A 23,319-nucleotide genomic window follows, 5' to 3' on the forward strand; every position below is an offset into this window, starting at 1 on the left:
GGAAGACTGGTGGGTGGGGAAGAGTCTCATAGACTTTCCTGCCAGAGCTGCCTTGGAACTGTTATCCTCAGATCTCAGCATCCTGAAAAGCTAGAATTACAGATGTGAGCTATTTGGTTTTTGTTTTGTTTTACTGCCTGAAAGCAAATGGCAGCAGAACAAACACTGACATATACGATTAAGAATATAGCCATGGGGGCTGGGAAGGTGGCTCAGGGGTAGAGTACTTGCCTTGCATGCATGAGGCCCTGGGATCGATTCCTCAGCACCACATAAGCAAAAAGAAAAAAGCCGGAAGTGGCGCTGTGGCTCAAGAGGTAGAGCGCTAGCCTTGAGCTGAAGAGCTGAGGGGCAGCACCCAGGCCCAGAGTTCAGGCCCCACAACCGGACCCCCCCCCAAAAAAAGAATATAACCATGGAAACATAATATATTTTCTATTTTACTGAAGCAATTTTAAACAAAAATGTTCACATACATACATGAGATAGACACCTCTTCATGCTTGCCTCGTGGGGGTGGAGTGACCTTGGCATTCGTTGTGTACTGGGGATAGCAAAGGAGCCAGTTTTCATAGCCTCCCTCTAAAACCAGAGGCTCGCTGCGCAGGACACTTTTACTTTCCCACTGGAAAATAGGGAATTACGTTTTTACTGTTTCAGTCTCAAAACTCTTCCCTTCAAGACAAGACTCATTTTCTACATGATGCAAACAGGACAAATAAATGTAAGATTTAACAGTAGATAATAGATGTAGATGATGTTTTTAAGAGCTTTTTGTACTATTTTAAAAAGACAGAAACTACACAAATGATTCATGGTCCTTAGGGGGAAAAATCAGAAAACAAAACATGAAGTGAAAATTCCCTCACCACTCAGAAATATCACTTAACATTTTGTAGCTTTTTTTGCTGGTCGTGGGACCTGAACTCTGGGCCTGGGCGCTGTCCCTCAGCTCTTCAGCTCAAGCTAGAGCTCTACCACTTGAGCCACAGCTCCACTTCTGGCTTTTTCTGCTTATGTGGTACTAAGGAATCGAACCCAGGGTCTCATGTATGCTTGGCAAGCACTCGACCACTGAGCCACCTTCCCAGACCCTTGTAGCTTATTATTATGTAACATTCTGTAGTTTGATTCTTAGGAAATTTTCAATCTAGACACACACTTCTGTTGTGGACTTTATTTTTATTAAAGCAATGCAACCCTTAGGATGCTGCTTTTCTTTCATATGGACATCTTTTATTAATAAATAGCTGTATTGTCACTTATAAGGACTACTCTACTTTGGGCCAATGGTTATGTATTTATTTATTTATTGGCTGTAGGGCTTGTCAGGACCTGGACCTTGTCCCTGAACATGTTTGCTCAAGGCTAGCACTCCATCATTTTGAGCCACAGCACCACTTCTGGTTTTCTGATGGTTAACCTGAGATAAAAATCTCTCAGACTTTTCTGTCCAGGCTGGCTTCAAACTGAGATCCTCAGATCTCAGCCTTCTGAGCATCTGGGTTTACAGATATGAGCCACCATTGACTGGCTGACCCACTCTATTTTAGCACACCAATAATGTTTCTGCACACACACACACATACACATCTAATCACCTCTCTCAGGGAAACTCCAGAAGCGGAAGTACTGACAAGAACATTTTAAAAGATTTGAGTGTGCACTGTTCATCTTTAAGGTGATCATTTAAAAATAAACACTTGTGTATTTGTTTTGAGTAATTTCCTAGGAATAGAGTTGCTGGGTTTAAAAGTTTGAAGGTTACACCAAAATGCTGTTTGAAAAAAGGCAAGCCAATTTTACTCAACCAACAGTTTATAACAATGCTTAGTATAAATGTTTGTATTTTTACCAAATTGGGGGACATAGGACAGTTTCTTATTTTAACCAGAATTTCTCCCTTCATGAGGTTAAACATCTTTTCCCATGCTTACTAGCCATTTATATTGCTCGATGACTTAACCTAATCTGTTGCCCAATTCCTAGAGTTGCTGGCTATTTTATTTTTTGGGGGGGTGGTGGAGGGGGGACTGGTCATGGGGCTTGAACTCTGGGCTTGGGCGCTGTCCCTCAGCTCTTCAGCTCAAGGTGAGCACTCTACCGCTTGACCAAAGCGTTACTTCCAGTTTTCTAGTGGTTTATTTGAGATAAGAGTCTCACGGGACTTTCCTGCCAGTGCTGGTTTGGACTCGTGATGCTCAGATCTCAGCCTCCTGAGTAGCTAGGATTACAGGCGTGAGCCACCAGCGCCCGGCTCTATTTTCTTATTCAACAGTAGATATAGGGAAATCAGAGCTTCATCACCTATTTTACCACAAAGTATTTTCTTTTTACGTTATTCATATTTTGTTTGTTTGGGTTTGTTTTTGCGGACAGTGTTGTTATGTAGCTGGCCTCAAACTCATAATCCTCCTGCACTGACCTCCCAGGGGTTACAGTCACAGTTGGGTGCCACCGTGCCTGGCTTTATGGTATCTTTTATAGTTAAATGAACCATCTTCCAATCTTCCTCTAGAACATCTTGGTTTGGCATCAAGATAATAAAAAAGAAAATGCCAATGCTGATTCTAGGAGTTTACTCTTAATGTACACATGTATACTTTTGATCAGCGTAGAATCTAGGGCATTCCACATGGTTGCTCAGCCTGCACTCTACCATGAGAACCATGTCCTCCAGCTGGCCTTTTTTTTTTTTTGGGTCCAGTCGTGGGGCCTGAACTCTGGGCCTGGGCGCTGTCCCTCGCTCTTCAGCTCAAGGCTAGCGCTCTACCACTTGAGCCACAGCACCACTTCCGGCTTTTTTCTTTTACTTATGTGGTGCTGAGGAATTGAACCCAGGGCCTCATGCATGCAAGGCAAGCGCTCTACCACTGAGCCACCTTCCCAGCCCCTCCAGTTGGCCTTTTTGGGATGAGAGTCTCACAGCCTCTTCTCCTCAGGCTGACTTTGGACTCCAGTCCTCCAGACCTGTCTCCTGAGTGGCTAGGATTATAGGCATGAGCCACTGGTACCCAGCTTGATTTGAAACTTTTTTTTGTCGGTTGTGGAGTTTGAACTCTGGGCCTGGGTGCTGTCCTTCAGCTCTTCCAAGGTTATTGCTCTACCACTTGAGGCAGACCATCACTTCCAGTTTTCTGAGTGTTTTATTGGCGATAAGAGTTTCATGGGGGGCTGGGAAGGTGGCTCAGTGGTACAGCACTTGCCTTGCATGCATGAGGCCCTGGGTTCGATTCCTCAGCCCACATAAGCAAAGAAAAAAAAAGCCAGAAGTAGCGCTGTGGCTCAAGTGGTAGAGTGTGCTAGCCTTGAGCTGAAGAGCTGAGGGACAGTGCCCAGGCCCAGAGTTCAGGCCCCATGACCGGACCCAAACAAAAAAAAAAAAAAAAAAAAAAAAAGAGTTTCATGGACTTTTTCTGCCTGGACTGGCTTTGAACCATGATCCTCAGATCTCAGCCTCCTGAGTAGTTAGGATTACAGGCGTGAGCCACCAGTGCCCGGCTGAAACTAATTTTTTTTAATCTGAAATTTAAGAAATTCTACAATTAGGAACTAAAGGTGTGGCTCAAATGGTAGAGCTCTAGCTATAAGCAGAAAGAGAGAGAGATAGACAAAGAACAAACTTGCCCAGAGTTCAAGCCCCCAGTACATTTTTGTGACAGTACTGGCACCAAAAAACAAAAACAAAAAAAAATTCTTTAATCAAAGCATGATGGATCTTTTTTTAAGAAAAGTGACTCACTATGACTTCTCAACAACCAGAGAAGGGGTGCAGTAACAGTAAACTAACAAGGAAACTTGCTAACCTTGAAAAGTGCATCTTTCAGACTCCGTAAAGTTGTTCCAAGCTGTAAATCTTTTGCAGAACTAAACCAGTCAAGAAGTACCACATAATCCACATTTCCCCTTTTCATCCATGTGTCCTTTGAATCATCCGGGAGGTTTGCTTCAATCCGACTAGCAGTGACTCTGAAATGTATTCATATTTGTATAGAGTTGACAAAAGATCCTAGTATATGAATATAAGACACTGAGTTTGTTTTATAGTCTGTACCATGCCACAGCAAACTTTTATTGATAGTCATGGGGCTTGAACTCTGGGCCTGGGCACTGTCCCTCAGCTCTTCAACTCAAGGAAAGTGCTCTACCACTGGAGCCACGGTGCCACTTCCGGTTTTCTGGTGGTTAATTGAGAGAAGAGTCTGACGCCTTTCCTGTCCAAGCTGGCTTTGAATCGTGATTCTCAGATCTGAGCTTCCTGAGTAGCTAGGATTACAGGCGTGAGCCACCAGTGCCTGTCTGACAGAGCAAACCTTAAGTAGAATATTTTATCAAGTCGAACTGCGTATTATGATAACGAATGGCTAAACATTCAACACTTTTGCTACTGCAGGCTGAAAAATGGTTTGCAACTGAAAGAAATGGGCTCACAATTCTGACTCCTTTAAGAAAGGGGAGGGGAGAGAAGCCAAAGCAGAAAAACAAAGGAAGTCATCCAGGTCCAAATGTAAACAGCTGGGGTAACATCACTCAGATTTCCACTTACTTACACACACAATCAATACACACTGCATAATGTGTCTTTCATAGACGCATGGCAGCTGACTGGTGCCAGACACTGTGTGAGGTGCCTTCCCCTCAGTAATCAGTCCTGACGGGCTATCATTATCCCCCACTTCACATACCAAGGAGGAAACTAAGGCACAGTGACACTGCTCCAGTTACAGCTGGCCAAAGCGCAGGCGATCTGGCTCACATCTATGCTCTTAGCTACGAGGCTGCTGATGGTACCAACTCTGAATAATACCAACTCTACATCAAAGCAGGCTAATCTTTTCATCTTTTTTTTTTTTTTTTTTTTTTTGGTCATGGGACTTGAACTCTGGGCCTGGGCGCTGTCCCTCAGCTCTTCAGCTCAAGGAGAGTGCTCTGCCACTTGAGCCACAGCACCATTTCCTGTTTTCTGGTGGTTTACTGGAGATAAGAGTGTCATGGACTTTCATGCCCAAGCTGGCTTTGAATCGCAATCCTCAGATCTCAGCCTCCTGAGTAGCTAGGATTACAGATGTGAGCCAGCAATGCCCAGCTCTATGATTATTCTCCCTTATCTTCTCCTGAGTTGCTAGTAACTCTATGAGGCTTCCTGCCCTACACACAGGGGATACTCTAGAGTGCTCTCTGACGTCACCCTGCCCTGTCTGCCTATGAAAACAAAAGCGCCACTGAGCCAACACTGTTATTTGCTCACTGATTTAGCCCCTGCATAACTCAGCCTAAGTAAATATTTGTAGGCCAAGTGAATCAATGAGTAATAAAGATTCATTCCTCAAGAAGTACACTATTCCCAGGCAAAGAACTTAACATAGGCAGGCATTTGATACTTAACTGATAATACTGAAAGCTGAGCAGGACTAGTGAAACTTTTATATGCAAGCAGATCTAAATGATTTGGATTAAAAAAGAAAAAAAAGTAATATAAAATGCTGTCCCATATTTTCCTTCTTGACAGAGATCAAGATGCTTGAGCTACAAAGAATGACAAAAAAGTGAAATATGATAGTCTTAGGGATCATTTCCAACTCCAGATATGTTTGTCTGAATACTGGTTTCAGGATGAACACCCTTTAGAAAACAATCCTATCAACCAGTATTTCCCAATTTCTAGTCTTGTGTCACCTGGACAATTTGGTATAAATCTGCTCTGTCCTGTACTTTAATATATTAGTATAATTTAACAGTTAATTTACTCAGTTTAAAATAATCTTAATCTTTTAGGTAACTTTAAGAAAATATATATTCTTAGGTGGCTTAGTGGTAGAGCGCTTGCCTTGCATGCATGAGGCCCTGGGTTCCATTCCTCAGCACCACATAAGCAAAAAGAAAAAAGCCGGAAGTGGCACTGTGGCTCAAGTGGTAAAGCGCTAGCCTTGAGCTGAAGAGCTGAGGGACAGCACCCAGGCCCAGAGTTCAGGCCCTACGACTGGACCCGGGGAAAAAAAAAAAAAAAGAAAACATATATCCTTATACCCACGGGAAAACAACATCATATCTAATATGTTAACAACCAAGTCTAAAAATCAGGAAATTATGCTGTGTTCACAGACTACAACACCACCACATAGTAATGAGAATAAACAAACCTCAAGTACACAAAATAATGGAAAGGACTCTCAAAACTGTATGAGAGGCTAGCCATAAAAAGACCACAGGTTGTATGATTCCATTTATATAATAAAATACAAAAACAGCCAGGCATGGTCACATGTGTCAACAATCCCATCATTTTTCTTGCTGTGGCAAGAAGAATGAAAGTTTGAGGCCAGTGTGGGCAACATAGAAAGAACCCGTATCAATTTTTAAAAAGGCCATATTATCTAATCACACAATGACTTACCCTGGACTGATAGCTTCTTCCGGAACACTGAGTGAATTTAAGATACAGGAATGCTGGTAGTCCCGAGTTCTTCGAGCATCCATTATAATCAGGCTGGTGTTTTCATCCATCATGAGTGTATACAGCTCCTTTGCTGTGATTGCCCCTTGGGAGTGAGAGAGTCAGCGTGGGTGATGAGAAGGCGCAGGCCTGTGTGCAGGCTTTCCCACACACAGGACTATAGCTTCTACAACAGCAAAGTATACTTGGCGTCAGACACCTGCTATCCCACCACACCATTTACAATCTTTTTTCTTTTGTTTTGTGCAGTTCCTCGGAGCTGAATTAAGGACTTGGGTGCTGTCCCTGAGCTTTTGTGCTCAAAGTTAGTGCTCTACCACGTTGAGACAGTACCATTTAAGGCTTTTTGGTGGTTCATTGGAGAGAAGAGTCTCATGAACTTTCCTGCCTGGGCTGGCTTTGAACTGTGATTCTCAGATCTCAGCCTCCTGAGTATCTAGGATTTTAGGTGTGAGCCACCACACCAGGCTCATTTATAATCCTTGAAACTAACATTACATATAATTTGTGTTCAATTTATTAAGAAGCCTGTTCGTTGCCCTATGAAGATTTAAGTGTCAAAGCTGGGCTAGGCGCACTGTAGCTCAGCACTGCAGGTGCCACGTACACAAAAGTCAACAGCTGCTGCTGAAGTTACCACCTCTATTTGGTGTTGGCTCTATTACTATAAAAAAAAAAAGGGCTGGGAAGGTGGCTCAGTGGTAGAGCGCTTGCCTTGCATGCATGAGGCCCTGGGTTTGCTTCCTCAGCACCACATAAGCAAAAAGAAAAAAAAGCCGGAAGTGGCACAGTGGCTCAAGTGGTAGAACGCTAGCCTTGAGCTGAAGAGCTGAGGGACAGCGCCCAGGCCCAGAGTTCAGGCCCCACGACCGGACCCAAAAAAAGAAAAAGAAAGGAACTAATACATGTATCATATGAAAATATTCTGCTAAAAAGAAAGTAAAATAAAGCTCTCAGAGTAGAGTCCCCAACCTGGGCTTCTCCAGGCCTAAACCAGTGGCTACACAGTCTTTTAAGAACAAGTCCACTGAGCCCCCTGCTTGATGCTCATTAGAAAGCTCCCACACAGAAAGGAACAAAGATTATTGTTTTCCAAGAAATCTAACAAAAAGAAAGGAAGTGAAGTTACAGCAACTATTTGCTTTGTGTGGGAAGGGCAATCTGACAAAAGATTCCCTGTTATTTTTACCTCAGCTGTACCACCTTTCTAACCAACCAGACTTCTTTGACAACAGATAAGATTACACAGCCAAAAGCTTGTAAATGAGAGAATATGTAAGCATGAGGAGATACAAGGGAACAAATAGCTCAAAACTGGGGCTGGGAAGGTGGCTCAGTGGTAGAGTGCTTGCCCTGCATGCATGAGGCCCTGAGTTCAATTCCTCAGCACCACATAAGCAGAAAAAGCCAGAAGTGGCGCTGTGGTAGAGCACTAGCCTTGAGCTAAAGAGCTGAGGGACAGTGCCTAGGCCCAGAGTTCAGGCCCTAGGACCAATAACAACAACAAAAAAGTTCAAAATTGGTTTTAGAATAAATCAACAACTGTTTCCAAGAAGGTACCTCACTTGGTTTATTCTAAAAACAACTGACAAAACTCCCAGCAGAAAATGTATTTAAGGACGTAAATATGAGAGGGAAAACTCTAGTGGATCAAAGTATACTCCTTATAAAAATACTCTTTATAATAATCCAAATAACCCCAATTATTGAAGGTTTTGGGGGGGAATGATGATAGTGATACTTCTTAAATAATTAATATTACAACCTAGACTTACAAGTATTAACAGCAAATACTTAAGTTTACTATGACTTAAGAGTTTACTGTGAATGAGCAGTCTCAATCTTCACAATAACCCTATGAGGCAGGTTCTGTAATTATCCCCACTTTCCAGAGGAGGAAGCTGAGGTTAAGTAACAAGGCCAAGACCCCACTGTATTCCACCCAGGCAATCTGATTTTGGAGAGCCCATGCTTTTACTCCTATGCTACATGGCATCCAGGCAAGAAAGCAAGTCAACTGCACATAATGAATAAAATATACCCCTTAGCAAATAAATCTAGAAGCTAAGGCATTTTTGATATAATTGTATACTGTAGGAAAAGGGATAAGGTATACTTAGATAATATACACAATGCTAAGAATCTCACAATGAAAAATCCCAAGTCTCTCCTGGTAAAAATGTCTCAAGAGCACAGAGGACGTGTTCTTTCTGTATACACTTACCTTTTTCCACTGTTTCACTCTTTTCATTCTTTTCACCATTGATCTAGTTCATAGGAAAAAAAAAAGGTTTCAATTCCCATAGAAATCAAAAGTTCAATTTTATTTAATTGAAATGTGATATGCCAAGTAATGACATTTTATGAAAATACAGCTGAATAATACTAGCATTACCAGAGTCTTTGGCAGTAGAAAACAACTAAAAAAAAAACTAGAACCATATTGGAATCACAGTACCTTCCCTCAAATTTTTCCTTAATTAAATGCCAAAACAATTTAAAGTCAATTATTACAGAAACTTTAATATTTAATTAGAGAGTGCTTTTTACAAGCAAACAATTTCTAACTACCCACTATTCTATATAATTAAAGGAAAATTAAGTAACACTTATGTAATTTGTATTTTCTAACCTAGACAACATAGGGTAATACAATCTTTTATAGATGGGAAACCAAATCCTACTGGCATCTATTAACTAAAATCATAAAAGACATGATACAATGCTATAATATCAAGCACACAGTAGCATCTATGAAGCACTTTTGCCATGAAACCATAGATGAATCTGACTGCAGGAAACAAAGGGAAAATGGGAAGCTGGGCCACTGCTCACGCCTGTAATCCGCCTGGGCAGAAAAGTCCCCATGAGATTCTTATCTCTAATAAACTACTCAAAAAACTAAAAGTGGCACTGTGGCTCAAGTGGTAGAGCATTAGCCTTGAGCAAAAAGAGGTTCAGGGACAGTGCCCAAGCCCTAAATTCAAACCTCAAGACCAGCAAAAAAAAAAAAAAAAAAAGGAAAATGGGAAATAGGACAGAGGAGCAAGTAGTCAAGCACACACAAAATGCAGCTGAGGCCAGGTGCTGGCAGCTCATGCCTGTCATCTTAGCTACTCAGGAGGCTGTGATCTGAGGATCATGGTCCAAAGCCAGCTTGGACACTAAAGGCCATGAGACTCTTATGTCCAATAAGACACTTAGCCCACTTTGATTATTTTTTTTTGGGTCCGGTCGTGGGGCCTGAACTCTGGGCCTGGGCACTGTCCCTCAGCTCTTCAGCTCAAGGCTAGCACTCTACCACTTGAGCCACAGCACCACTTCCAGCTTTTTCTCTTATGTGGTGCTGAGGAATCGAACCCAGGGCCTCGAGCATGCAAGGCAAGTGCTCTACCACTGAGCCACCTTCCCAGCCCAGCCCACTTTGATTCTGATTCAACAGATCAACTCAAAGTCATTTTACAGCCACTGGAGAAATCTTGAGTATTGATAGGGTCAATACCTATTATGTTAAGGACTTACTGTTAACTTCATGAGGTACAAACCAGGATTGTAGGAAAAAGAAAATCTTCCCTTCTGAGCCAGTGGCTTATGCTTGTAATCCTAGCCACTTCGGAGGCTGAGCTCTGAGGATGGAGGCTGAAGCTAGTCCAGGCAGGAAAAGTCTACAAGATTCTTATCTCCAATTAACCACCAAAACAAACAAACAAACAAACAAAACACTCGAAGTAGAGCTGTGACTCCAGTGGTAGAGTGCCAGCCTTGAGCAAGAAATCTAAGGGACAATGCCCAGGCCCTGAGCTCTAACCCTTGTACTAGCACAAAAAAGAAAAGAAAATCTTCACCAATCCAGATGCTCTGTATTTATAAACTGCTTTGATAAATGACAACTTCTTTGTACAACTAGTTAAAGATAATTTTTTAAAAAAATCTCCCCTTTTGAGCTATCCGGAAATATAGCAGCACACTAGCTACACTTCGCTTTGGAACACCCTAACAAAAATAAAATGACAGGAGACAGGTAAAAAAGCATGGTAATTGTAACTTAATTCTTCCCAAGCAAATTATCTGACAAACAAATCTGAATGTTACTTTACGCAATAAATGTGAAATACCCTTTGGGTTTTGTTTTTGGAATCCAATACATTCTCCAAAGGACCTTTAGCGGAAGCGCCCGCGTCATCTCTCCCTGCGCCCTCCCGTTGCTGCTGCTGGAGCTGCTCTTCCTCCTGCCTGTCCTTTTCTTCAAGTTTTTTCCGAACTTCAGCTTCTTCATATCTTGAAAAGAAAAGTCAGATGCCATTTACTGGCATGCAGTGGAAAAGAAAGGAGTTTCTATTTCAAAAACGGAGTGTCCTGTCTTGAGAATAGTTTATGGCTGTAAAGTCTCTTCCCTCTCAATGGAATCCAATTCTGCTAGAGTTCCACTATAATCCACAATTCACACACTGCCCCTCCCAGGGCATCTGTACATTCCAACTGCCTGAGAACTCAAACTCTGCTGCTCCAGAATTGATAACCTGCACTCTTTCTGATACTCCAAATCTGCTGTCATTCCACTTTAGAAGGATTTATGTAAAATAAATCTATGTAAAATAAATGGTCAAATATCATAGTTTATGATTTAGACTGAAAATGTTAAAATGAGAGGAAAAGGTATCAGTTCATTGCTGGGGTTTGTTGTTGTTTCTAAAGTTAGCAGATACTTAACGAATCTGGAACGGAACAGCATGAGGGAACAGACAATATCAGGAACTCACAATCAGGGCAGGACAAGGGTCAGCAACAGAGTACCTGCCTGGCAAGCCTGAGGCCCTGAGTTAAAACCCCAGAACTGCTAACTTGCTGCCTAAGTTCAATAGCAAGGCTATTGAGTTTCAAATCCAGGTAAAGGGAGGAGGGTAGGTGAGGGGGAGAAGGGAAAACAGAGGAGAGAGAAAGACTAAGGTCAATAGTTACTAAAGAACAAATCAAAGTCGGGCACTGGTGGCTCATGCCTATAATCCAAGCTGCTCTGGAGGCTGGGATTTGAGGATTGAGGTTCAAAGCCAGTCCAGGCAGGAAGGTACGTGAGACTTTTATCTTCAATGAACCACCAGAAAACTGGAAGTGGTCCTGTGGCTCAAGTGGTAGAGCGTTTGGAGCTGAAGGGCTGAGGGATAGAGCCCAGGCCCAGAGTTCAAGCCCCACAACCGACAAAAAAAAAAAAAAGAACAAATCAATAGTTTTCCTTTGATTCCTTTGGTACATATTTACATTTCGTGTACTCAGAATATCTCACAATGAAAAGTTTCTAAATGATCAAACACAAATATGGGAAGGCAATGGTGACTAGTCAAATAACCACATTGTGCTTCATTTGCTAAAATTTAAGAATGACTTCTAAGCTTGAACTTATTATTATTATTATTTTGTCTGGGGACAGAAGGAGCGCTTCTCCAGGTCCTTCCCAGATACCTGCTTGCTGCAACCTAAACCCCACAAAAATCCACAACCAAACCACATCAAACCAACAGTCAAACATACAAGATATGAACAGCACATAACACTGACCTAAATTATACATATATATATATTACATATATTTATTTTATTTTTTTGGTCAGTTGTGGGGCTTGAACTCAGGGCCTGGGTGCTGTCCCTGAGCTTTTTCACTCAAGTCTAGCATTCTACCACTTGGGCCATAGTGCCACTTGCAGTTGTTTTGGTGGTTAACTGGAGATAAAAGTCTAAAAGTCTCAGATGGGGGTAGGGGGGATGGGATGGGAGGGGATGGTAGGGGGGAAACAAAGGAGGAGGCAACAATGCTTGATAAGAAATGTACTCATTACCTTGCCCATGTAATTGTAACCCCTCCGTACAGTATGTTCACAATAAAAAAATAAATAAATAAAAACCTTCCATTAAAAAAAAGTCTGGGGGTTTAGCCCAGCAGAAGGGCACCCGCCTGGTGCGTGCAAGGCCCTGGGTTCGGTCCACAGCCCTGGAAAAAAAAAGTAAAAAAAAAAAAAAAGTCTAAGAGTCTCATGGCCTACCCAGCCTGGACTAGCTTTGAACCAGAATCCTCAAATCTGTATGTATATAAGGTTCACATGGCATGCATGACAAAACAATTCTCTCCATACCAATACCATACATCATTTAAAAGAAATACAAGTGGGGCTGGGAAGGTGGCTCAGTGGTAGAGCGCTTGCCTTGCATGCCTGTGGCCCTGGGTTCGATTCCTCAGCACCACATAAGCAAAAAGAAAAAAGACGGAAGTGGTGCTGTGGCTCAAGTAGCAGAGCACTAGCCTTGAGCTGAAGAGCTGAGGGACAGCGCCCAGGCCCAGAGCTCAGGCCCCACGACTGGACCCTCCCCCCCCCCCCCCAAAAAAAAAGAAATACAAGTGATATGATGCATCTCAGCCAAACTTCACTTTACCAAGATGATTCAAATATCTATCAAGGTCCCTTTGCCCAGTGACAACTGACACTCCTATAAATGCTTTCCTTCACTAAGACAATGTAAACTAGTACTTATTAATTTGCCTGCTAAAGAATTAAGCAACCACAGATTTCTCTCTTCATTATAAAAACATTTGAGGATTTATCTCAACAGTGACTAAACTTTTTTTTTTTTTCAGTTATGGTGCTTGAACTCTGGGCCTGAGTGCTATCTGTGAGCTCTTCAGCTCTACCACTTAAGCCACAGAGCCACTTCTGGTTTTCTGGTGGTTAACTGGAGATAGGAATCTCATGGAGTTTCCTGCCCAGGCTGGCTTTGAACCTTGATCCTCAGATCTCAGCCTCCTCCTGAGCAGACAGGATTACAGGCGTGAGCCACCAGCACTCCACTTGAAAAAAAAAAAACATTTTAAAATAGCAAAAACAATAATTTTACCATTTGAACTCAACTTTGGTTGTTTTTATCTCAGGGGGTGGGAGAGGGAACAGCTTAGTTTAAAGAGCCTGCCTGATGGGCTACAAAAAATATGCTTCAAACTTAATTTTAGCTCTGTCTATCGGCACAATTCCATAATCCCAGTACTCAGGAGGCACAGGTGGGAGGAGGGTTAAGGTCTAGTCAGTTTGGGCTATATAGCAAGACCATACTAAAAAGAAATAAACTAAAAGAAATAAACCCTAGCTATACACAAATTAACAAGCTGTCATGGACATTTGTTTTCTCTCCTGACTATTATTGGGCTATCCCTGGGAAACCAAGATCAACTTGTTCTTTTGGCTTTTCCTCCCGACACATACTGTACTTAGTTTGTAATTATTTCATAAGCTTGGTAGGCTAGTTATGGCAAATTCCAGAATTTGATTTTGTGGGGGTAGGGGTGAGGGTGGGGTAGCTGCAACTCAGGGCCTCACACTTTAACCTGGCTTTCTTGCTTATCACCACTCTGGTGTCTCTACCTCGTAAGCCACGCCTCCAACTCTCAGGTTTCAGATACTTGAATAGCTAGGATTATATACATGAGCTGCCAGTGACAACTCAAAATGCGTGGGGGAGGACACCGGTTTTGAGGCTTGAATCAGGGCCCATGCACTGTCCCTGAGGGTTTTTGCTCATCAAGTGCCCCACCACTCACGCCACAGCTCCCCTTCTAGCTTTTGGTGATTAACTGGAGATAAGAGCCTCACAATCTTACTTCCTGACCTGGACTGGCTTTGAACCACAAATCCTTGGGTCTCAGCCTCCTAATTAACTCCTCATCCTAGATTACAGGGATGAGCCATTGGCACCTTCCCATCAAAATGTGACTTTAAAAAAATACTCAATTTTTGTAATTCAATTTGTGCATATCAAAATGAGTACTTCATACTTCATTCTTAAAGACCAGTTTCTTTTTTTTTTTTTTTTTTTTGTCGGTCATGGGGCTTGAACTCTGGGCCTGGGCGCTGTCCCTCAGCTCTTCAGCTCAAGGCGAGCACTCTACCACTTGAGCTACAGCGCCACTTCCGGTTTTCTGGTGATTTATTGGAGATAGGAGTCTCACGGTCTCTCCTGCCCGGGCTGGCTTTGAACCGTGATCCTCAGATCTCAGCCTCCTGAGTAGCTAGGATTACAGGCGTGAGCCACCAGCGCCCAGCTTTAAAGACCAGTTTCCAGTAGTATATTGCACATGGGACAGCTGAAAACTTACTTTCCTAAAGAATCCTGTCAGACGGGGCTGGGAAGGTGGCTCAGTGGTAGAGCTCTTGCCTTGCATGCATGAGGCCCTGAGTTCGATTCCTCAGCACTACATAAGCAAAAAGCAAAAAGTGGCGCTGTGGCTCAAGTAGTAGAGTACTAGCCTTGAGCTGAAGAGCTGAGGGACAGCGCCCAGGCCCAGAGTTCAGGTCCCATGACTGACCAAAAAAAAAAAAAAAAAGAATCCTGTCAGAGAGGGAAGGTGGCTCAGTGGTAGAGCGCTTGCTTTGCATGCATGAAGCTCTGGGTTCGATTCTTCAGCACCACATAAGCAGAAAAAAGGCAGAAGTGGTGCTGTGGCTCCAGTGGTAGAGTGCTAGCCTTGAACAAAAAGCAGCTCAGGGGCAGTGCCCAGGCCCTGAGTTCAAGCCCCATGACTGGCCAAAAGGAAAAAAAAGAAAAAGATTGCTAAGGCTAGCCTTGAAACAGTGGCTGAGATTACAGATGTATGCCAGGCCGTCCCAATTAACACAGACTTAGATCTAAGAACTGAGGTATTATATGCACAGTCAGATACAAAGGATAAAGCTTTAAGTATTTTCTTCATCCTCTAAGTTTACATTTTTATAAAGATTTCATAATAATGATTGTACCTGAGTTTAAGGCTCTCAGAGAGTCTTTCAGCTTCTTCAATAGCTTTTTTGATGTTGGTGAGTCCAACCATTGAATTATAGTAGTCCTAAAATGACAGGAAAGCCACCCCACAGTCAGTACTGGGCACTGCATACAGGACTCATGTTGAACACACTTAATTTATTGTGATTATTATACACAGGAAATTTAGGCAAAAACATTTATGATAGCCAGGTGCCAGGGGCTCACACCTGTAATCCTAGCTACTCAAGGGGCTGAGGTCTGAGGATCACAGTTGCAAACCAGCCTGGCCAGGAAAGTCCATGAGACTCTTATCTCCAATTAACCATCAGAAAACTGATGCTGTGGCTCAAAGCGGTAGAGCGTTAATCTTGAGCAAAAGAACTCAGGGACAGTGCTCAGGATCCGAGTTCAAGCCCAAAAAGAACAACAACAAAAAAAACATTATAGCTGATGTATTTTGTTAAACTTTATGCCTTTGTAAATGTATGTTTTGTTCTCCAGAAGTCTCAGAAGTGTCTATTTAGATCATTAATATGCTAAAGAAAATCTACCATGTAATAAACTATTTGTAAACAACCATCAAGAGGTTTATAAGCCATGTGCTGGTGGCTCATGCCTAAAATCCTAGTTCATACTTATAATCCTATAATCCTAGCTACTCAGTAGGCTGAGATCTGAGCATCTAAGAATTTTGAAGCCAGTTTGAAGCCAGCCTGGACAGGAAAGACTCTGAGTCTCTTATCTCCAAAACCATTTGAAGAACGCCAGAAGTGGTGCTGTGGCTTAAAGTGGTAGGGTGCTAGGCTTGAACAAAAGCAGCTCCTGAGTTCAAGCCCCAGGACCAGAAAAAAAATAATAAAGTATAACTATTCTTCTGTTGTTTTTGCAGGGCAGTAGGGTTTGACTCTAGGATCTGTCACTAGCTAGGCAGGTGCTCTACTGCTGAGTCATACTTCTGGCCTTTGTTTGTGATTGTTTTTGAGCTAAGTCTCACTTCCTGCCTGATCTGCCTGCCTGTCATAGCTGGAGGACAGGCATGCCCACAGCCTCCAGCTTTCCTTAGTTTAGATTTTTCTACCCAAGCTGGTCTGGAACTACAATCTTCCCAATTTTTAGCCTCCCACATAACTTAGGATGATGGGTGTGTGCCACCATACCCAGCCTGGGCTGAAAAAGTCTCAAGTCTCATATACTTTTCTGCCAAGGCTAACCTGGAACCACAATTCTACCAATCTCAGTCTCTGAAGTAGCTAGAATTGCAGCTGTGAGCCACTGGTGCCCAGCTTACTATTCTTAAAAAGTACTAAAGAGCAAAGTTATCAAGACCAAAAATATGTTTTGGTCTTGGTCTTGATAAAAGGATATACCAAGTTTTATTTTGTTTTTCTAAATCCAGTCTCAGAAAAAAAATAATAAAGCGAATTATGCAAATGCACAAAGCATGGAGATTTTGTTTTCTTTCTGTGTACTAGTACAGGGGCTTGAACTCAGGGCCAGGGCACTCTCGCTCTTAAGTTTTTCTGCTGAAGGCTCCACTCTACCACTTGAACAAGAGCTCCACTTTTGGCTTTTTGGTCATTATATTTGGAGATAAGAGTCTCAGAGACTTTCCTGCCTGGGCTGGCTTTGAATCTTGATCCTCAGATCTCAGTCTCTTGAGTAGCTGAGTTACAGGTGTGGGCCATCAGTGTTGGCAACTGATTGACTGATTGCAACAGCATCTTGCTATGTTGCTCAGGTTGGCCTGAAACTCCTGGACTGAGCAACCCTCATGGCTTGACCTCTTGAGTAGTGGAGACAACAGGGAACAGGCCTCCAGGCACAGCTACTATTTTCCTTTTTTTTTTTGGGGGGGGGGGGTCTGGTTGTGGGGCCTGAACTCTGGGTCTGGGTGCTGTCCTTCAGCTCTTCAGCTCAAGGCTAGCGCTCTACCACTTGAACCACAGCCCCACTTCCGTCTTTTTTCTTTTTGCTTATGTGTTGCTGAGGAATCGAACCCAGGGCCTCATGCATGCAAGGCAAGCACTCTACCACTGAGCCACCTTCCCAGCCCTTATTTTCCTTTTTTATTCTTGGAAGTAATTCAGTATAAACTCAGGGGCTCCTGGTTGGTAGGCAGGTATTCTACCATTTGAACCATGTCATTGGCCCTTTTTTGCTTTAGTTATTTTTGTTGTTTTTTTTTTTAAGCTGGTTCTGGGCTTGAACTCAGGGCCTTGAACTCTTGCTTGGCTTTTTCACTCATGGCTTGGTGCCCTACTACTTCAGCCATATCTCTCCTTTCAGCTTATTGCTGGTTAACTGAGGACAAGAGTTGGGACTCTTGGGATTTATCTGCTCAGGCTGGTTTCTAACCATGATGCTCAGATCTCATCCTCCTGTATAGCTAGTATGATAGGTATTAACCACCAGTATCAGGCTGATTTATTTTTCAGAAAGGGCCTTACACTTTTTGTCTGGGCCTTAATCCTTCCGCCTATGCCTCACATCTGGCTGGGATCACATGCACATGTCACCACACCCAGCTTGTTGATTGAGATAGGGTCTCATGAACTTTTTGTCTGGGATAGCCTCAAATGGGGATTTCCCCCATCTCCATCTCCCAAGTAGCTTGGATTACAGACATATATTAACTATTATGCCTTAGTGCAGGAGTCAATCCTCTACTTGCCCTAGCAATCATTTATTATAACAGAAAGCAGACTATGAGTCTGTATGTTGCTACCAACTTGTACAAATCCAAGGCAAAGAAAGAATATGTCAACCGGGGAATGTATATTCACATGCTAATGAAATAATGAGAATTTGCCTTTTCTGCATACATAAGGCTGAAACTGATGTTGCATAATGTGAACTAAATTTCATTGTTAGGCTGGAATACAGCTCAACAGTAAATCCCCAGAGGCAGACACAGAAACAAACACACACACACACACACACACACACACACACACACACACACACACACACACACACACACACACACACACACACACACACACACACACACACACACACACACACACACACACACAAATTTCACTGTTAAATCTTTTAAGAGGAAATCAAGTTCTAGCGTGCAAAAATAACAAATAAAAGTTACCTGCTGTTGCTTGAAGTCAGATCTTTTTTTGATGAGATTATAAACACTCACAAATTTCATGTATAGCACATAGGCCTTTTCCTCATCACGATCTAATCTGCATTCTTCTGCAGCTTTGAAGATCTTCAGAGCACTGTGCACATAGCTTAAAATTGGAAAAAAAAAAAAAAAACCAACTTTAAAATACTTGACATCTGAGAAAAAGATATAAGTTATATATAAAGTTTACAGACAATCAAAGTAAATTTCATGATTTAGGTTGCCCAGCCTTTAGTCCAGGAAGTCAGCCAGACACTCGTTCCTCACAAAGAAGTCTCTTAAAAAAATACTTTTGTGCAGGCCACTGGTGGCTCAAGCCTGTAATCCTAGGTACTCAGAAGGCTGAGATCTTGGTTCAAAGCCAGCCCAGGCAGGAAAGACCGTGAGACTCCTATCTCCAATAAACCACTAGAAAACTGGAAGAGGCGCTATGGCTCAATTGGTAGAGCGCTCGCCTTGAGCTGAAGAGCTGAGGGACAGCGCCCACGCCCAGAGTTCAAGCCCCATGACAGACAAAAACAAAAAAACAAAAAACAATAAGTCATGAGTCTCTTATCTCCAGTTAATAAAAAAGCCAGAAATAAAACTGTGGTTCAAGTAGTAGTGGAAAAGCCTAAAGGACAGTATCCGGTCCCTAAGTTGAAGCTCTAAAACTGGCACCACAAGAAAAAAAAAAAAAGTATCCATTCTTCCTTCTAATCAAAGGAAGGCTATGCTAGAATCCTAAGTTACTTTCATGTTCAGTACAAAAAATAAACATAACCTTCCCTTTCTTTTATACTGTTTTAATAATTTGTGGCTAATGATTTTTAAATGTGTGATCTACTATGCATACTGTCTAGAGAACACATAATTTGCATATTAGCAGAACATCCATGAATTCTGCCAAGACAAAGATAGGTAGGTATTACTCTAAGAAAGTATTACTTTCTTCAAGTAATTGTATTTTTTCTTTCCCAGCTGTGGGGCTTGAATTCAGGGCCTGGGAGCTGTCCTAAGCAATTTTGCTCAAGGCTAGTATTCAACCACTTTGGGCCACAACTCCACTTCTAGTTTTCTGGTGGTTAACTGGAGATAGGAGTCTCATAGCCAGACACCAGTGGCTCATGCCTGTAATCCTAGGTACTGTTGAGGCTGAGATCTGAGGATCACTGTTCAAACCAGCCGGGGCAAGAAAGTCCATGAGATTCTCATCTGAAATTAACCATCAGAAAAACAGAAGTGGTGCTGTGGCTCAAGTGGTAGAGTGATTGCCTTGGCCTGAAGAGCTGAGGAACAATGCCCAGGCCCATAACCAACAACAAAAAGTCTCACAGAGGGCTGGGAAGGTGGCTCAGTGGTAGAGTGCTTGCCTTGCATGCATGAGGCCCTGGGTTTGATTCCTCAACACCACATAAGGAGAAAAAGCCGGAGGTGGCACTGTGGCTCAAGTGGTAGAGCGCTAGCCTTGAGCTGAAGAGCTGAGGGACAGCGCCCAGGCCTAAAGTACAGACCCCACGACTGGCAAAAAAAAAAAAAAAAGTCTCACAGACTTTCCTGCCTGGGCTGGCTTGGAATTATGATCCTCAGGTCTTAACCTCCTAAGTAGATTAGAGGCATGAGCCACCAGCGCCAGGTGATGGTACTGATTTTCAAATCAACTTTAACAATTCATCTAATGTAAATAATAAATGAACTTAAATGACTATATGACTTATCAAATCAGCCAAGGATACATACTTCTTTGTGCTTATTTTCTCTGGTTTAACTTCAGTTTTCTTGTTGAGGTCTTTCAGGGATGAGCTGAGGTAGAGTTCTTTAGGAACTGAAGCCACGGCAGGCATGATGACCAGCTCTTACTTTCCGCCTTCACAAGAGATGGTGTATTTCATGAAAAGTAGTTTTCCTGAAATGACAAATAAGCCCACTAATTTTCTCATTACCAGAAAATAAGTCCACATTACTAAGTATATAGAGACAAAGACTAACGCCATCATTGAGCAGAATGGCTGAGTACTATACAGTTTTGTAATTTCATCTTCTTCTGGACCATCAGTGCTAGTAATCTAATGACAGGATAGTGTTCAAAAAGTCAAGCAGAACTCATTTTGAGGATTCATCACCAATATGGTTCTTAACTAGGAAACAGTTCTTAACTAGGAAAAGAAGTTACTGATTTGAACTTCATGAAATGAAAATCTAGGACATGTACCTGAATACTTTTTTTTTTAATGATTACCTTTGAATTTAGGATATATTAGAGGCAAACAGTAAATAAACTACATTTGGTGCCCAGGCAACTTACAATAGGAAATTAGCTATTTCAATTTTTTTTTTTAGCTATTTCAATTTTAATACAGATATTCTGCTATAGAGGTAGTGTGCTTCCAGCAACTCAAAGATCAGATATAATGTTTCTTTATAGTTTAAAAAATATGAAAGGGAATGTTTGTAAGCAGCAGTAAAACAACACAGTATGACAGCAATCTCTGGAGTTACAAATAACAGAAGTACTCTAAGGAAAACTAAGATGGATGATTCAGTATTGCTAGAGAGATATTGGCATTATGCAAGTAATTGAGTTCTGGAGGGAGAAGGTTTTTTGACAGATGAGGAATTGTGTTAAGAGAGGAGTCAAAAAAGTAAAGTATGGGCTGGGAATGTAGCTTAGTGGTAGAGTGCTTGCCTAGCATGCATCAAGCCCTGGATTTGATTCCTCAGTACCACATAAACAGAAAAAGCCGAAGTGGCGCTGTGGTTCAAGTGGTAGAGTACTAGCCTTGAGCAAAAGAAGCTCATGGACCCAGACCCTGAGTTCAAGCTCCAGGACTAGCCAAAAAAAGAAAAAAAAAGTAAAGTACATCTTTAGGAATCAGTCACTAGAGGATGAACAAGAATGTTATTATTATGTATCATTTTTTTCAGTAATCCTAAAAAAAGTTTCAGCCAGACAATAAAAGAGAAAGGCCACATTAAAGTGTCTCCTTTGTTATTTAAAGTTAATGGGGAGCCATAGCAGGGTTCTGAAGAAGGGAGTTATGTGATCCAAAGTTGGTGGCTAGAGATGGGAAAAACACCAGTTATCTACTACAAGGATCCTAGGGAAAGACAATAAAGGTCAGAACTAGGGCAGGCCAGAGGCAATGGGAGTAGATAGAAGAAACTCTGCAAAGATAGAATGACAGGACTGGACAGATGCTTACAAATACAGGGAGGAAAAGTACTGCCATAACATTATGCCATCAAAGGTATTAGCCAGGGCTTCCAGAACAAAGATCATACATATTTCAGACAGAGTCTTGCTATATAGTCTAGGGTACCCTTGAATTTATAATCCTGCCTCAGCTTCCTGAGTGCTGCCTATATAAGTATGCGTGGCTGATTTTTTGCTAGCATTAAAAATACATGCAGGGGGCTGGGAAGGTGGCTCAGTGGTAGAGAGCTTGCCTTGCATGCATGAGGCCCTGGGTTCGATTCCTCAGCACCACATAAGCAAAAAGAAAAAAGCCAGAAGTGGCGCTGTGGCTCAAGTGGTAGAGTGCTAACCTTGAGCTGAAGAGCTGAGGAACAGCACCCAGGCCCAGATATCAGGCCCACTACTCCCCTTCCCCCCAGAAAAGCAGCATTTAACTATTACTTTTATTTATTTATTTTTGTTTTGTTTTGGCCAGTCTTGAGGCTTGAACTCAGGGCCTCGGCCCTTTCCCTGAGCTTCTATTGCTCAAGGCTAGCAGTCTACCACTAAGACACATTCTTAGCCCTATTATTATTATTATTTTTTTGTCCAGTCGTGGGGCCTGAACTCTGGGCCTGGGCGCTGTCCCTCAGCTCTTCAGCTCAAGGCTAGCGCTCTACCACTTGAGCCACAGCGCCACTTCTGGCTTCTTTTTGCTTATGTGGTGCTGAGGAATCGAACCCAGGGCCTGAGGCATGCAAGGCAAGCGCTGTACTACTGAGCCACCTTCCCAGCCCCAGCCCTATTATTTTTAATAGCAAAATCATACACATTTTCCCACAGATCAGAGGATTACGGTAGTCTTTTTTTCCCCAATCAAGTGAGAAAGTAAAAAATATACATCTAACCTTCAGGGATCTCAAAGGAATGGATCGTAATAATGAATCAAAAATGTAAAATGTAGTTCTTATTAGAGATGAGGGGGAGACAGGTACATGCCTCTAATTTCAGAACCTGGGAGGGGGAGTAAGGAAAATCAAGACCCAGTCAATGAAGGTGAGGAGGGCCTTAAATGAGTCTCACTGGCCAATCTGAAAAGCACTGCTCTGGGGAGCTACGGAAAACAGGACTTTTAGTCTTGTTATAGTTTAATTACCAGTAACACGTTCAAACTGTCTAAAGAAAAAGGCAATGATTACTATACTATATATTATTATTTTTTTTTTTTGGTCCAGTTGTGGGGCCTGAACTCTGGGCTTGGGCGCTGTCCCTCAGCTCTTCAGCTCAAGAGCTAGCACTCTACCACTTGAGCCACAGTGCCACTTCCGGCTTTTTTTTTCTTTTTGCTTATGTGGTGCTGAGGAATTGAACTCAGAGCCTCAGGCATACAAGGCAAGCGCTCTACCACTGAGCCACCTTCCCAGCCCCTATACTATATATTATTAATATGACTATGGTCACTGGGAAGTAACTGGAAAGTTCAGTATAGCTGGAAAAAAATTTTTCCAGACTGGAATGTACTCCATTCGTGTTCTAGCCTTCCTTCTTTAAGGGGCCAACTTAGGTTTCATCTCTCTATGAAATAATCAACTGGACCAAAGGAGCCCACTGATATGTCCACAGTCTTTCCATAATCCTTAGTAGACATTTAATAGAAATTATAAACTGTGGGCCTGGGAAGGTGGCTCAGTGGTAAAGTGCTTGCCTTGCATGCATGAGCCCTGGGTTTGATTCCTCAGCACCACATACACAGAAAAAGCTGGAAGTGGCACTGTGGCTCAAGTGGTAGAG

General features: G+C 42.4%; 1 protein-coding gene across 2 annotated transcripts in view; it reads right to left on the reverse strand.

Moving 5' to 3' along the window:
- LOC138804114 (ubiquitin carboxyl-terminal hydrolase 8) overlaps nucleotides 1-23,319 on the reverse strand; it is a 49,510-nt gene that overhangs the window by 19,078 nt on the left and 7,113 nt on the right. For both annotated transcript variants that reach the window (XM_069988378.1, XM_069988377.1), the window contains exons 2-9: nucleotides 20,094-20,259; nucleotides 18,336-18,480; nucleotides 15,229-15,314; nucleotides 10,570-10,732; nucleotides 8,679-8,721; nucleotides 6,395-6,539; nucleotides 3,807-3,969; nucleotides 481-625 (exon numbers count right to left, since the gene is read on the reverse strand). In XM_069988378.1, coding sequence (XP_069844479.1) covers nucleotides 481-625; nucleotides 3,807-3,969; nucleotides 6,395-6,539; nucleotides 8,679-8,721; nucleotides 10,570-10,732; nucleotides 15,229-15,314; nucleotides 18,336-18,480; nucleotides 20,094-20,197 — 994 coding nt within the window. In that variant the 5' untranslated portion in view covers nucleotides 20,198-20,259. The remainder of the gene's footprint in view (nucleotides 1-480; nucleotides 626-3,806; nucleotides 3,970-6,394; nucleotides 6,540-8,678; nucleotides 8,722-10,569; nucleotides 10,733-15,228; nucleotides 15,315-18,335; nucleotides 18,481-20,093; nucleotides 20,260-23,319) is intronic.

The sequence above is a fragment of the Dipodomys merriami genome, unplaced genomic scaffold, assembly GCF_024711535.1.
Source record: "Dipodomys merriami isolate MVZ:Mamm:240054 unplaced genomic scaffold, mDipMer1.0.p SCAF_357, whole genome shotgun sequence".
Classification (NCBI taxonomy): domain Eukaryota; kingdom Metazoa; phylum Chordata; class Mammalia; order Rodentia; family Heteromyidae; genus Dipodomys; species Dipodomys merriami.